Here is a 13,003-nt window from a genome sequence, read left to right on the forward strand (position 1 = left end):
AAGTCTACTAATGTGAAGATTTTTTGTCTTTGATCCTCTCTTCCCACTGCAGTTGGTGAGAGTGCAATGAACTGAAGCAGAGGCGAAAAGTTGAGAGTAGCTTTGCTTTTGCAATGCGTGTGTGTGTAGTTGCTTTAGCTTATGCTTTAGAAAGGGGCGGGGGGGGAGATGTTCAGTGCAGTGATGAGATCATCAGCATAGAAAAGGTAATAATATGAAGATTTCTCGAGTAATGGAAAGGGTCGGAAAGTCGGAAAGGGACAAACTTGACTTTTCAAGCACCCACACATACATACACATTGCTGGAAAGCAACCTTTTCGATTTTTACACATGAAAAAAAAGGAAATTATGCAAAAAATAACATGTTTTTCGCTTTATATATCAATTTATCACGAATTGCCGCACTTTTCCTTCGTCGAGCTGCAACGATGCCGCCATTTTAACTTATCTGCGCCCCCGCTTTTTTCTCAACACATTTTCTTGTAGTAAAACATACTTTTTTGTGTGTATTCGCTGCTGCACTACTCTAAACTGTATATCCCACACCTGCGCGACATTTTTCCAGTTGGATTTTTCACCGTTTTCCGGATTTTCATGGATTAAAACGCGGAGCTGACTGGCAGACGCCCGCTTGGCCCGGGTGAAAAAATTGGAGTGAGAGCGGTGCAAATGCGTTCATTCTTTGATCTCCTCCTCCTCTTCCTAATTGCTCTCTCTCCCACGTTCTATTCGGCAAGTTTTGCGAAAACGAGAAAAAAAAGGCGAGAGAACGGAACGATATAACATTTGCACATGAAAAAAAATAATTTATGCAAAAATAATATTTTTTATATGAAATATATACACATATGTACATATGTATGTACAATTATCTCAAATTGCCGCACTTTTCCTTCGATCATTTGTGCATGCATTTGTGCCGCCATTTTGCCTCTTTCGCGATACCGCTTTTTACTCAACACATTTTCTTGTGGTAAAACATACTTTTTTGTGTGCAATCGCTGCAGTACTACTCTAAACATCACATCACACACCTGCGCGACAATTTTCCCGTTGGATTCTTCACCATTTTCCGCATTTTCACGGATAGAAACGCGGAGCTGACTTTCCGACGCGCGCTTGGCCCGGGTGAAAAAACTGGAGTGAGAGCGATTCTTTGATCTCCTCCTCCTCTTCCTATTTTCTCTCTATCCCACGCTCTATTCGGGTACTTTTGCTTATGCTGAACTCTTCTCCTTGTCTTCATCCTCTGCTACTACAAAGCGAGATCAATAAATTTAATTAGACCAAGACAGAACAATTATTTTAATTAAATTAAGTAATTTCACCATGGGCTGCAGGTACACCGCGCACTGTAACTCTCCCACCAGTCATTCCGTCTCAGTCTCACTCCCACACTCTTTTGATCTCTCTCTGCAGTAGCAGTGGAAGAAGACAAGGAGCATGAAGAAATTATACAAGGTGGTCCAAGAGTCCGCTCTCTCATCGCGCTTTTTATCAAGCAAGGCGTCAAAGCGCTCTCAGCAGCGCGGAGCGTAAAATAAAAGTTAGCAGACCACCCTGCAAAAGTAACTGAAGTTGCGTGGGAGAGAGAGCAAATAGGAAGAGGAGAAGGAGAGCATAGAATGAACCCATTTGCGACGCTCTCACTCCAATTTTTTCACCCGGGCCAAGCACGCATTTGTAAGTCAGCTCCGCGTTTCTATCTGTAAAAATTCGGAAAATGGTGAAAAGTCGAACGGTTAAAATGTCGCGAAGGTGTATTAAGTGAATTTTAGTGCAATAGTTAAATAGAAATGCAAAAATAAGTGTTTTAATGCAAGAAAATGTGTTTGGTCAAGGGCGTGGGTGAAGAAAAAGGCAAAATGGCGGCAAAAAATGCAGATCTACGAAGGAAAATTGCTGCAATTTGTGATATATGTGCATATATTCGATATATATATATAGAAAAACATTATTTTTGCATCAATTATTTTTTTTCATGCGTAAATATAAAAAACCGTATATCGTTCCGTTTTCTCCCTTTTTTTCGTTTCGTTTTCGCCAAGCTTGCCGAATAGAACGTGGGAGAGAGAGCAATTAGGAAGAGAAGGAGATCAAAGAATGAACGCATTTGCACCGCTCTCATTCCAATTTTTTCACCCGGGCCAAGCGGGCGTCGGCCAGTCAGCTCCGCGTTTTAATCCATGAAAATCCGGAAAATGGTGAAAAATCCAACGGGAAAAATGTCGCGCAGGTGTGGGATGTAAAGTTTAGAGTAGTGCAGCAGCGAATACACACAAAAAAGTATGTTTTACTACAAGAAAATGTGTTGAGAAAAAAGCGGGGGCGCAAAAGAGTTAAAATGGCGGCATCGTTGCAGCTCGACGAAGGAAAAGTGCGGCAATTCGCGATAAATCCATATAAATTTGATATATAAAGCGCTAAACATGTTATTTTTGCATAATTTCCTTTTTTTTATGTGAGAATCAAAAAGGTCTCGCCTTTTTTTCGTTTTAGTTCCAGCAGCGTCTATGTGTGCGTGCTTGAAAATTCGTCAAGTTTTGTCCCTTTCCCTCTCCCATTACTCGAGAGCAGTAGTGGGAAGCAGTGAAGAAGAGAATCAAAAAGAATGAATGCTCTTGTTCCAAGTGAAGTTTTGAGCTCCCAGCGCAGACGCACAAAATCTTAAAAAATAGTTGAAAATGTTCGGAAAATTAAATAAAAACCCGTGTAATAAGTGTAGCAAGTTTTTGTAATGAAAATGTGCCAGAAAGAAAGAAAACATTTGAGCGGAATCCATGCCACAATGCCATGATGTCATCTTTCAGCTTGAGTTTTTTTTTCATTCTTTTCTGCGTGAGTTAGATTCAAGCAGGGCGTCATCTTTTCGGCAAGGGGTGAAAGGCTGAGGCCGACAAGGAATATAAGGCGATATTGGCAAAAATTTAGTGAATGTGCGAGGCAAAACGAAGCAATACAATTTACCGCAAGAACTAAATAAAGAGCGGCACCAGAGTCAATCCTTATGAGTTTTTTTTTCTGTGAGTGAAATTGCAGATTAGTCATCAATATGGCAAGCGGCAAGTAGTGCAAGGCGATATTGGCAAAAAGTGAGTGAAAGTGGAGGATGGTCATCAAGACGGCAAGGGGTGCCCGGCGGCAAGCAGTGTAAGGCGGAAAGCAGAGCAAGGCGATATTGGCGCAAAGTGAGTGAAAGTGCGTGAGTGAAAAGAAAAACGACAAAATGTACCGCAAAAACTACACAAGAAAGAGCGACAAGCAGTACAAAACTATAAGCAGTGCAAGGCGATAAAAGCCAAAAGTGAATAAGACTGCGAGTGGAAATAAGAACATAGAAATAACTAAATAAAGACGGGAAAGCAGTACAAGCCGAGAAGAGCAAAGAGAGTTGTGTCGATTTAAATAAAAAGTGAGTCTGCTCCACCTACATTTTATTATAAATTTCCGTCTACAAAGAATTTTATTTATAATAATTATAAGATTAATTACTGATGAAAGAACAATATTTTCCACCTGTATTGGGAATCAATATTGGGCATCAATATACAGTCATTCCGACCGATTCGCACACTTTAGTTAAGGAATTGGTGAACTCTTCATGCACTCTGCGCCTTTGTTAATGGATTCTTCTGAAAGCAAAAATACCCCAAATAAGCAAAGGAATATTGTTACTTTCTTCTTACCGAACTTACGAGTACCAGTGCCACTTTCCAATTCCATCCTCATATCCGCCTCTGACTCTTGGCCAAGTTCTGCATCCTGTTGTTTTTGCGTTGCTTTCCACCCGTTTACCAATGGATTCGAGTGGACATTTGTATATACTTGATCAGCATGAATGTCCATAGCCCAGTCGATAGAGACATGTTTCTCTGTCGGTTGGATTAACGGCGGATTAATTAGATCCCGAAAATATTCCCTTGGGCTCGAGGCTCTCCCCCAATGTTGATCAAGAATAAATATAAAAAAACCCTAGCGGCGAAGTATTGCACTAACCATGCACGCACGCCCTCAGTGTGAAATAAATGTACTACGAGCATGTAAATGCCATGTAGCATAACATGTAGCATCTACACCAGCAATGCCACAAGTAGAGGCGCTGGCGTTAACAGAGCTGTTAGTTGCTTTCAATGTTAAAGATAAAATTTCATACCGGTTGAATGCTTACTTTTGCCACTAAATAAATAAAACATCATTTTATCGTTTGCTTTCTCGTTTAATTGTTATTCTCGGGGGGCTTCCCCGAAGGGCGTTACATTACACAAGTAAACGGGGGGGTTATTGGGGAGCAAATCAACTTAGATTGAACGATCGGGGTCGGGGGGCGGGGGGGTTTAGTGGGGAAATACAATACAATTACATACTAGGGGTCCCATAAACAATGCTCTCTACGCTTCCAATAATTACGAATAATAAAACTAAGGGCAACCGTGGCGGTTCGTCTGGATTCTTGGATGGTGGGTGGGTGGTTCCATTAAGGGGGTTTCCGGGTTTCGGGATCGTCTAAGTGCGTGCGTCTATAATTATCTCTATATATGTAGTATTTGATTTGTGTGTGGATTCATCTGTGTGTGATATTTTGTTTGTTGCGATATTCTTTTGTAAATTTGATTGCTTTCTGTATTGTATTTATCGTTTATCGTTATCGTTTATCGTTTTTTTTTTTTGCTAACTCTTAGGCGATAATCTTTAGTGTGCTTGCTTATAAGTGTGTGTGTGTGTGTGTGTGTGTGTGTTTAACAAAGAATTTTAATTCCCGAATTCTGCCTCTCACCAAATTCCATTTGGCATTGTTTTTGTTTCCTAATATTTATATATATATATATTTGTGTATATGTATACTTTTTAAAACATGCCCCGTTCTGGCCGGTTGTTTGGGGGGATCTACAGTAAAATATTATCTGCCGCGAAGCTTCAAGTCTTAACTATCGAATCGACTACCAAGTAAATTGTATAATTCCGTATAATGCCGCCAAAAACTATCCTCTGTCTCTGCTCTGTACAAAAAAACCGAACGCATCTGTAGTGTTGTAAAGAGAGAGAGATTGTAAAAGCAATCGGCTAAAGTTCAATATAAAGACGAAAATATTATTGTTACCAGAAGAAAGCTTTGAGTGTGGGTTCAAGCAAAGGCGAAAGCAGCCCCCAATTATATATTTCTCTCTCTGTATCGTGTCTCATGGCACTGCCCTTGCCTTAACCAACACTGGCACTAGTGCCCACCTCTCTCCATTTCCGTTCTCTATTTCATTTGGTTTCTTTATCACATGCTTTGCATTTCGGCTGCTCGATAAGTGTCTTTGGGGGCGGTGTCTTTGGGGGCTCTCTTAGAGCTTCTCTAGATCTGGCTCCTCCGGCTCGGTTGGACTTATTGGCGACATCTCCACGCTGTCCAGGAGCGGTGTCTTCTCCTCGCTGCAGCTGCTCCCCGGGGCATCGTCCATGTCCATCACGAAGATCCGCGACAGCTCTGCCCCGCTGAGGGTCAGACGCGATGGCGACTCATCCCTCGAGCTGCTGCTGCTGCTGCTGGTGTTGCTGGTGTTCGTGTTGTTGGTGTTGTTGGTGGTGCTCTGCTGGACCTTGATGTTCAGGGAGTGGTCCAGGGACTTGGAGGGCGTGCGGTAGCTGGCAGTTGACGGAACGGAAGGAGCCTTGGCTACTAAATTCGATTGGCAGGAGAGCGTGAGCGTGGCCAACGAGGTGGTCTTGATATTGGTCGTCTTCAGGTGGTTGCCGATGGAGCAGCTGCTCCAGCGTCCCCCCTGCTGTTGCTGCTGTTGTTGGTGGTGGTGCGCCTGGCCCAAACCCAATCCCAAACCCAAACCCAATCCCAAACCCATGCCCATGCCCAATCCCGATGCTGATGGATTATTGTCATCGTTGAAGCTCATGTCGTCCTCGCTGTGCGTGTTGTTGATGGCCGTCTGCTTGAGGCGCACCAAGTGGCGTTCCGAGTAGGATTTCCTGGCGTCCATCACCCTGAGGTAGTCCGAGGACTCGCCCAGATCCTCGCTCTTCGAGCTGCAGTAGCGGGCGGCATTCCGGGCCGCCGATCCGCCGCCACTGCCGTTGCCGTTGCCACAGAAGCTCGTGGTGACGCTCAGCATCTGCTGGCTGCCGCTCAGGGATCGCCGGCTGGCCTGGGAGCTGCTCCGGCTCTCGTACTGATTGTCCCGCAGCGAGCCCGGCGACAGCCGCGGCGAGGGCGTGTTCTCCATGAGGCTGTCGTTGCTCTTGGCAATGCGGTTCTTCCTGTAGAACTTGCTGTCCCGCCAGAGTGTCTGGCGGCCGGTGCGCTGCATCTCCATGCTGTTCCCGCCACCATTCGGGGTGGTGGGCGTGGCCGTGGCAGTGGGCGAGTCCTGGCTGGAGGTCTTGCTGATGCGGAAGGAGGCGTGCGTGAGCTTCTTGTACTTCTCGCTCTGCATGTTGACGCGATTGTCCGAGTGGGTGCGATCGGCCATCGGCATGAAGGCGTTGTCGATGCGCCGCTCCTCCTCCAGCGAGCGGAAGGCCAGCCGATTGACGTGCTTCAGGTGCTGCTTGTCGGCGTTGCCCCTCTTGGGAGACATGTCCTCGAAGGAGCTCACCTGGAAGGGACACTGATTAAACACACTTTGGGCACCGGCCATCGTCGGGCGAAGAGCTTACCCTGTACTTCTGCGAGAAGACCTCGATCATGCCGGACCGCTTCGAGGGCGAGGTGGTGTAAATGGAGTTCTGATCGTTGACCAGGATCTTGGGCGGATCGAATTGCTGTTGTTGCTGCTGCTGCTGATGGGAGTGCCCCTGGGCCTGTGCCGGCCCCTGTGCCTGCCCTGCATTGCTGTTGGAGGCCAAGGAGGAGCTGCTCGAATTGCTGGTGGCCGTGACGAGGATCTTGGGGGACAGCGAGACGGGAAACTGCTGGGGCCGCATGTTCCCGAACGAGCCACAGCCCGAGCCCGAGCCCGACGAGGTGGAGCCCGAGCCCGAGCCCGAGCCGGACATGGCGTCGTCGATGTGGAGGAAGTTGCTCGGCGAACTCTCGCGGCAGGGCGAGGAGATGGCCGAGTCCTGGGAGACCATGCTCCTGGGAACGGTGGCCAGCTCCAGGCAGGTCTCGTTGCCGCCCGTCGTGGTGGCTATGATGATGTCCTCGACGCCCTCGTCGATGGGCGAGGAGATGGACTGGAAGCTGCTCAGCCGGATGCTCGACGCGATGGACAGGTCGTTGTCGGTGAGCGAGCCGAAGGCCGAGTCCTGCGAGGGATTGCTGCGCCCGTACTTGAGGCACTTGAGCGAGTACTCCAGCCGGCGGCTCTTCGAGTTCTTGTAGTTGCACATGTCCGCCGTCAGCTGGTGGTTGAAGGAGGCTCCCGCCGAGCTGCCGCCGCCGGCAGCGGGCGCCTGCAGCCGCTGGGCCCCCGACGAGCCGCTGGCCACCTCCGTCTCCGCCTCGTCCTGGTCCTGCAGCTCCTCCTGCCCCTCGCCCTCCGCATCGGCGATGCCCTCGGCCAGCATCACGTTGAGATTGCTCTGGCTGCTCGTGCTGCAGCGGATGGTGGGCGGCTGGTGGTCGTGGAGGCTATTGTCGTCCGAGTAGAGGGCCGCATGGTCGCAGTAGTGGATGGGCGACTCCGTGGCCGGCTCGTACGTGTACGAGTGGGCCGAGTGCCACTGCTGCAGGCGCAGCAGGTGCTGCTGGTGGCACCTGCCCCCGACGACAATCTCCTCGAGCAGCCCCTCCTCCGAGTCGCTTGATATGTCAAATGAGTCCATTGTTCGGCTGATTCTATAGAGCACACGTGTGTGTGTGTGTGTGATAGAGGGTAGAGAGAGACAGAGAGAGAGGATAGATGAGAGAGAAGAGAATAACAATCAGAATCTTTCCATGCACCGACCCCCGATCCCTGATTTGATTTCAGGTTTCGATTCTTTTGTGCGGGTTTTTATGCAAAAAGCCATGACATGTCCCTCTCTGTATTCGTGGGTGTACTCGTGGGTGTATTCGTGGGTGTACAGGCGTGAACAGGCTCGTGGCTACTGTGGAAAGCATCAATACGTGCTGGCTTTCAATTAAGCTCAATTTTGGCTGCCACCAAGTGGTCGGAACTCGGCCCCAAATGCATTTCGGAGCACGTCAAAACTCAATTAGTGACCAGGACACAGGCAGGACACAGGCAGGACCAAGTCGAGGCCAAGTTCTCGCTGCGGAAATGCAATTAAAGACCAAGAAATGTGCATCTCGATATTCCTACAATGTTCGGGGGCCATAATCCTTGTGGATTTTGTGTAAGGATTCGCCTATTTCTTTGCTGGGTGAAGCAGTTTTGTGTCTTGTTTCTATGGTTCTGACAGCAGAAAACCATCACTAGCACGGGCTGAAAGAGCTTGCTATCAAAGACTAGACCAAGACCAAGATGGGGCTTGAGGGAAGGCACCAAAAGGCCCCGAGCTGGCGGGGTCTTGAAGCTCTTTTGGCCTCAGGTTGGTCTCTTCAGGGCTTCTGAGTCGGTCCCAGAAACCATCAACCTTGGAGGTACAGTCTTTGGCGAGGCGCAAAAGGTTTCTGGCAGGGACTCGGCCGCCAAATCCAGAGGCGAAAAGAGCGTCGAACGGTGCCATGGCTTGGTATTGGAAGAGTCTTTGATTATAAACCCTGTATGTGGCAGATGTGGAGACTTGGGAGATGTAAATGACTGGCGTTCTAGAGGTTAAAACGAAGCTACTTTCGAGGGCAGGACGGGTGCCAGCATATGAATGTACAGAGTGTGGTATCTACGGCAATTACGAGTATTCTACAACAACAATTACAAGCATAAATACAAGACAAATATGAGGGTTATACGGGTCTAAAGGTCAGGCAACGAAAACATGCATAAACACTCAATCGAAATCGGCAAGCAAATAAAAAGCATTGGCTAATGTGGCTGGTTTTACGAGGAGGCGTACTCCCCTCCTCCTGACCTACCTCCGCCAGTGACTGGGGGGAGGGGTGGGTGTGCTTTTCTGGTGGGTGGTGGGTGGTGGCTTCTGGCCGCTCATACAAAAATATTGCCACTTACCAAATTTAGCTACAACAAAATTTCTGTCTGTTTCTGTTTTTTTTTTTGCTTGATTTTCCGTATAAAAAATTGCAATTTTCGTACAAAAATTTGATGGGGTAAATACTTTATTTTTCTTTTTCTTCTGGTTTTTAAGGGGGGTTTTTATATTTATTTTGGGGGTTTTTTAAACACGATTAAAGGTTTTTTTTTTATTTATAGAAATTTCATTGTTGAGGGGGATTTTTGTTGGGTTTGGTTCGGTTCGGTTTGGTTGTTGTTGGGTTGTTGTTGGGTTGTTGTTGAGTTGTTGTTAAGTTGTTGTTGTTGTTTTTTGTTGGGTTGTTGGGTTAGTACATACGAAAGACTTCATAGGGCGCAGGCAGAACACTATAGTTGTTGTTGTTGTTGTTGTTGGAGAAGTTGTTGAAGTAGTTTGGAACGTAGTTGTTGTTGGAGTTTGTTTGGTTTGGTATTTTTTGGTTTTTTGTTTTTTTTTTTGGTTATGTAAATAAACAAATGCAGAAATGCAAAAGTTTGTAAATCAAAAACAAAACACACACATATGTTAGATAAACGAAAATGAACGTTGATAGACATTCAAGAGCGGATCGGTATGTGTGGAGTATCAGATGATGGGTTGTTTGGTGGAACGGCAACTGTAACGGTAACGGTAACTGTAACGGTATTCTGGGGCGCAGCACACACACACAGCACACACGCACACACACAGAAACAAACATATATATACATATATATATATATACATGAATACATACATATATATATTTTTTGATATCGGTATTTTTTGGTATTTTTTTGTATTTTTTGGTATTTTTGGTAGTAGTTTTTTGGTAGTAGGAGAGAAAGAGAGAGTAAAACATGGCATACGGAAAAAAAATACTTTAGTTGAAAAAATCCTCAACTACATAAATTTTTAGTATTAATTTTTTTTTTTTTTTGTAGTATAAATACAAGTAAAACATGCATTTGAGTATTTTAAATTTTTTGGGGGGCGGGCGTGGGGCGGAGTAAATTTACAAGGGGCTCAAGAAATTGAGTTTTGGAGATTTCGAGAGCGAGAGAGAGCGAGAGAGAGATAGAGATATGCTTAAATATACATGAGGCAACGGATGAGGAGGCTTCGTTCTATTTGATTGTTCTTCCGAGTCCCTCTCTGTTTTTTTTTTATCACTTAATTATATTCCTGTCTTGTATGCATAATTTTAAATTCTGCGGGGGGTTTGGGGGGGTGTCCAGGGCAGAGCGGAGTCCAGGACATTATCATAATTACCTTGCGGCACGCACACACACACACACAGAGAGAGAGAGAGGCATGGCCACACGCACATCGTCAAGCTTTTATGGAAACATTCCCCTGCTCCCCGCTCCCCTCTGCTGCCCCCGCCTTCCCTTTTTTTCTGTGTTAGTTTTTCTCGCCTGTTTGCCATTTGGCGCCTCGCCTCGCCTCTGAGGGTGTGTGTGGGGGGTGGGGGGCTTTCTTTATTAGTCCGAAATGCCAGTGCACGTCAAGGAGGGCTTTAGGGGCCCAAAGGGGGGCTTATTCGACTCGAAGAGGCCTTCGAAGATCCACTTCCCCCCCGCTCTGGGTTGCCCTGCTCTGCCCCTCTGGGAGGGTCCGATCGGAGTGCATACAAGACCTGCTGTTGTTGTCCCTGTCGCACCAAAACAAGACACGAGATGATTTCTGTATGTATGAGTGAGTGTGTGTGTGGCGTGTGTGTGTGGGGGGGAGGGGGGGGTATTATGAGTGCCAGAGCTGCCAAGTTTGCCTTTGGGGGTGTGTGGGGGGGGGTGGGTGTGTGTGTGGGTGTGTGTGGGGGTGGGGTATTGACCAGCAATCACTTACCCAGTGCGTCGATCGTGCGGCGTCGAGGGCGGCGTACAGGGCGAACTGGCCTCGCTGAGGGAGTGGCCCAGGGAGGCGCATTGCCGCTTCTTCACGGCATGCAGCAGATTCAGGGTGGACCGGCTGAGGCTCGGCTTAATTGTCTGCAAGTTGAATGGTTCAATGACTGCACGAGGGGGGATTACTGAGGCCTTTGCCAGACTTACACTGAAGCAGGGACCCCTCAGCTCTCGCAGATCAATGCTGCGAAAGAGATCGCACAGGACTAGGTCCTCCACGGAGGGGCAGACGCCGCTGGGCGGCTCAAAGATCAGGCCCAGGATCTCCAGAATCTAAAGAGTAAAAGCGTTACAGGCTGAAGGGATGAAAGGGGGGTGCCATGGCTGTGTACCTGGCCAATTTGTGGATAGTGATTCAGCTCCATCTCGAGGACCCGTATGGACGGCTTGGGTGTGTTGAGCTCCTGGCCGGTGCACATCTCGTACAGCAGGTGGCCGAAGCACACGATGTCGACGTTCTCGATCTCGGTCACCGAGCGGGACCACATCACGGCGTTGTTCCGCGAGCTGAGGCCCAGCAGGCCGTTCTCCAGGCCCGATAGCCTGCCCCACAGCGACGGATACAAAGATAAATGTCAAACAAAATGCATAATTAAATGGGTACAGATACCGCCCCTGTGCCACCCCCTGTGCCACCCCCTGTGCCCCTTTGCCCCTCCCCTCTGGCCCCTGGCAACCCCTTTGGTTGTTGCGCCCTTAATTATGCAACACTTTCGATGGCTCTGCCTTATTGATGGCCAACACGTGGCAATGGCGACCCGCTGGCAATGGCGGCCGCCACAAAGTGTCTACTTTTATGGATTACTGTGCGAGCGAGAGGCCCGCCCTGGCCATCCCCCCCCCCCCCCCCCCCCCTTGCACTCGGCCGAATGACAAAAGAGCGTATGTCAGGCCTTATATCACAATATTATGAGCCCTTCCCCACCGAGCGAGGCCTGGCGGGGTGCTATTAGTGCAGATTACTGCTGACTAGGCGGCGGGGCACTTGGTACGTGTCTTACGAGTGCACATTGGCTGACGAAAGGCGTCAGCGAAAAGCCGTCGAGACCGACAGCCGAGATTTTTATGAGCCGAAAACTAAGCCACAAGTTTTTTGGGGAGTATTTAAAAGATATTGGATTTGGATGGAGCGAGGCCTTATTGAGGTGCTCAGGGGAAAACATATTTAAATAGAATATTCGGCTCTTGCATAGATGATTAGAAAGGCAGAAAGGCAGAAAGAGGTTCTTGAGAGAGCCATAGAATCTAGAAACAGAGACGGAGAAAAGTAGTGGATTGATGTCTTAATATCGAAAGTTAGGGATATACATAGATCTTATATATCTTCAAGACAGTGGAGCAATCTTTAGGAATCGCTTGGGGCCAACGCCCTCTGCACATTCGCATTGCTTTTGCGTCCACCCCAGGCTCACTCGCCTCGAACGACGCCTCAAGTAGAGAGATTAGAAAGTCTTTTTAAACCATATATAAAGAAATATGTATACACACCCAATTCTGTTTTTACACAGTCTTTTTGTACACGTTTTTATTCCATTTAACACGGTTCAAAATAACAAAAAAAAATGTATAAAAACACACAAAGCTCACAAACAACTAGAAATCAAATGAAAACAAGAAAAAGCATAAAAAGAATTTGTAAATATTTTTTTCGGTTTTTTGCGTATACGATGTTTTTTTACACGGTTTTCTCAGGAACCAATCTACCGTGTTGAAACAGAATTAGGTGATTATTTGTTTTAAATATGAAATATATTTATTTTACTTTTTTAAACCATATATAAAAAAAAATTTAAATATATGTATATATTTAGATATTTAATTTAAACATATTATATTTATATTACATTTATATACAAATATAATTTAAATTTAAATATTTAATTTAGATATGCAATATATTTCTTGTAAATATCAAATATTTTTTGAAAGCCCTTCCATTTTAATATCTCCACTTTTGGTGAAAAAATAATGGGATAAATATTGAAAACTATTCGATTCTTCTGTCTTTGCTCTCTGGGTGCAGATCCCATGTAAAAACTGTAGC

The 13,003-nt window shown here is 46.6% G+C and overlaps 1 protein-coding gene across 9 annotated transcripts in view; it reads right to left on the bottom strand.

Annotated features, from left to right (window-relative positions):
- Positions 1-4,196: 4,196 nt before the first annotated feature.
- The window catches only part of Slob (Slowpoke binding protein), a 34,467-nt gene continuing 25,660 nt past the window's right edge, over positions 4,197-13,003 (bottom strand). For 3 of the 9 annotated variants that reach the window (XM_015180348.2, XM_033380789.1, XM_015180342.2), the window contains 5 exons: positions 11,292-11,502; positions 11,107-11,232; positions 10,901-11,043; positions 6,656-7,778; positions 4,202-6,606 (listed from right to left, as the gene is read on the bottom strand). In XM_015180348.2, the coding sequence (XP_015035834.2) occupies positions 5,329-6,606; positions 6,656-7,778; positions 10,901-11,043; positions 11,107-11,232; positions 11,292-11,502 (2,881 nt within the window). In that variant the 3' untranslated portion in view covers positions 4,202-5,328. Of the gene's footprint in view, positions 6,607-6,655; positions 7,779-9,051; positions 9,184-9,329; positions 9,421-10,900; positions 11,044-11,106; positions 11,233-11,291; positions 11,503-13,003 lie in introns of those variants that run through there. The other 6 variants (XM_033380790.1, XM_001356421.4, XM_015180345.2 and 3 more) reach the window with 5 other exon arrangements.

The sequence above is a fragment of the Drosophila pseudoobscura genome, chromosome 4 (assembly GCF_009870125.1).
Source record: "Drosophila pseudoobscura strain MV-25-SWS-2005 chromosome 4, UCI_Dpse_MV25, whole genome shotgun sequence".
Taxonomy (NCBI): domain Eukaryota; kingdom Metazoa; phylum Arthropoda; class Insecta; order Diptera; family Drosophilidae; genus Drosophila; species Drosophila pseudoobscura.